General features: G+C 45.4%; 1 protein-coding gene across 1 annotated transcript in view; it reads right to left on the bottom strand.

Annotated features, from left to right (window-relative positions):
- LOC118742294 overlaps nt 1–2,676 on the bottom strand; it is a 65,969-nt gene that overhangs the window by 2,539 nt on the left and 60,754 nt on the right. The window contains exon 6 of the mRNA XM_036474261.1: nt 27–2,676. This exon is cut by the window's right edge and continues 1 nt beyond it. Coding sequence (XP_036330154.1) covers nt 27–2,676 — 2,650 coding nt within the window. The remainder of the gene's footprint in view (nt 1–26) is intronic.

Here is a 2,676-nt window from a genome sequence, read left to right as displayed (position 1 = left end):
CGGTTTTTCTGGAGCATAAAACTCGCCTTCAGGTCGCAGATTGTCAGCGTGTCTTACTTGCGCTGGGCGTTCGCCAGGTTGGAATTCGGGTTTCTCCGGAGAATAAAATTCACCTTCTGGCTTCAGGTTATCCTCCGGTTTTTTCTGATAGGGACGTTCGGCTGGTTTATATCCCGGTTTTTCTGGAGCATAAAACTCGCCTTCAGGTCGCAGATTGTCAACGTGTCTTACTTGCGATGGGCGTTCGCCAGGTTGGAATTTGGGTTTCTCCGGAGTATAAAATTCACCTTCAGGCCTCAAGTTATCCTCCGGTTTTTTCTGTGTTGGACGCTCCGCCGGTTTATAACATGGTTTATCAGGAATATAAAACTCGCCTTCTGGTCTCAAGTTATCAACAGGCTTCTTCTGAGAGGGCCGATCCCCTGGCTTAAATTCTGATTTATCGGGAGCATGAAATTTACCTTCTGGCCGCAGATTATCCTCAGGCTTCTTCTGGGTAGGACGCTCCGCGGGGATGTACTTCGATCTTTTCGGAGTATAAAATTCACCCTCTGGCCTAAGGTTATCAGAGGGTTTAACCTGTTCAGGTCTGGAAACAAATTGATATTCTTCTCTGGATTCAAATATCATTTCCCCTTCTGATCGTAAATTATCTTTCCGAATTATTCTCTCCGTTTTTTCGGCTGGTTTATATGGGGTCTTCTCAGGCACAGTGAAGGCGCCCTCTGGTCTTAAGTTGTCTTCCGGTTTCTTCTGAGTTGGCCGCTCCGCGGATTTGAATTCCGGTCGCTCAGGCGCATAAAATTCGCCTTCTGGTTTCAAATTGTCTTCTGGTCTCTTCTGAAGTGGCCGTTCTGCTGGCTGGAAACCAGACTTTTCCGGTGTATAAAATTTACCTTCTGGTTTCAAGTTATCTACCGGCTTTTTCTGACTGGGACGTTCCGCCGGTTTGAATTCTGGCTTGTCAGGAACATAGAATTCACCTTCAGGTTTCAAATTATCTTCGTGTCTTATTTGTAATGATTTCTCCCCTGGATGGAATTTCGGCTTTTCTGGCGAGTAAAATTCTCCTTCCGGCTTAAGGTTATCAGTAGGTTTCACTTGGTCCGGTCTAATAACAAATTGATATTCCTCTCTAGTCTCAAATGTCATTTCTCCTTCTGAGCGCAAATTATCTTTCCGTATTATTCGCTCCGTCTTTTCAGCTGGCTTATAGGCTATCTTTTCGGGCACTGTAAATTCTCCCTCAGGTCTCAAGTTATCTTCCGGTCTCTTCTGATGAGGTCTTTCTGCGGGCTGATATTCAGGCTTTTCTGGTGTATAAAATTGTCCCTCTGGCCTCAAGTTGTCTTCTGGCTTCTTCTGACTAGGTCGTTCCGCGGGCCTAAATTCTGCTTTTTTAGGGGTATAGAATTCACCTTCTGACTTCAAATTGTCTTCATGCCTAACTTGTACAGGTTTCTCAGCCGGTTGGTATTTTGGTTTTTCTGGAGCATAAAACTCTCCCTCCGGCTTAAGGTTATCAGTAGGTTTGACTTGGTCCGGTCTGGTAACAAACTGATATTCCTCTCTAGTCTCAAATGTCATTTCACCCTCTGAACGCAAATTATCTTTCCGTATTATTATCTCCATCTTTTCAGCTGGCTTATATGCTATCTTTTCTGGCACAGAAAGTTCCCCCTCAGGTCTCAAGTTATCCTCCGGTTTCTTCTGATGTGGTCTCTCTGCTGGCTGATATTTAGGTTTTTCTGGAGAATAAAATTCTCCTTCTGGCTTCAAGTTGTCTTCTGGCTTCTTTTGACTTGGCCTTTCAGCGGGCCTAAATTCCGGTTTCTCGGGTGTATAGAACGCACCCTCTGGCTTCAAATTGTCCTCATGCCTAACTTGCAAAGGTTTCTCACCTCGTTGGTATTTTTGTTTCTCTGGAGCATAAAATTCTCCCTCCGGCTTAAGGTTATCAAGGGGTTTCACTTGCTCTGGTCTGATCACAAACTGATATTCCTGTTTAGTCTCAAATGTCATTTTTCCTTCAGAACGCAAGTTATCCTTCCGTATAATTCGCTCAGTTTTTTCAGCTGGCTTATATGGAATCTTTTCTGGAACAGCGAATTCACCCTCCGGTCTCAAGTTATCCTCAGGTTTCCTCTGAAGTGGCCTCTCTGCGGGCTGATACCCGGGTTTTTCTGGCGTATACAATTCACCCTCCGGTTTCAAATTGTCTTCCGGTTTGACTTGCGCTGGGCGTTCTGCTGGCTGGAATCCGGGCTTTTCGAGCTTATAAAATTCACCCTCTGGCCTCAAGTTGTCTTCTGGCTTCTTTTGTCTGGGACGTTCTGCCGGTCTGAATTCGGGTTTCTCAGGAGTATAAAATTCACCTTCTGGTTTCAAATTATCCTGCGGTTTCTTTTGAGTTGGGCGCTCTGCTGCTTGATAGCCAGGCTTGTCTGGTATGTAGAATTCCCCCTCCGGCCTCAAGTTGTCTTCTGGTTTCTTCTGAGTGGGACGTTCAGCGGGGACATATTCCGATTTCTGTGGAGTATAAAACACACCCTCTGACTTCAAGTTGTCTTCAGGCTTCCTCTGAATAGGGCGTTCGGCCGGCCTAAATCCTTGCTTCTCAGGTGTGTAAAAGTCACCTTCTGGCCTTAAGTTATCTTCCGGCTTTTTCTGTACAGG

This window comes from Rhagoletis pomonella, unplaced genomic scaffold (assembly GCF_013731165.1).
Source record: "Rhagoletis pomonella isolate Grant_MI unplaced genomic scaffold, Rhpom_1.0 Rhpom_scaffold_00007, whole genome shotgun sequence".
Taxonomy (NCBI): Eukaryota; Metazoa; Arthropoda; class Insecta; order Diptera; family Tephritidae; genus Rhagoletis; species Rhagoletis pomonella.
Note: the sequence above shows the minus strand (reverse complement) of the source record. Positions and strands in the feature narration are given on the sequence as shown.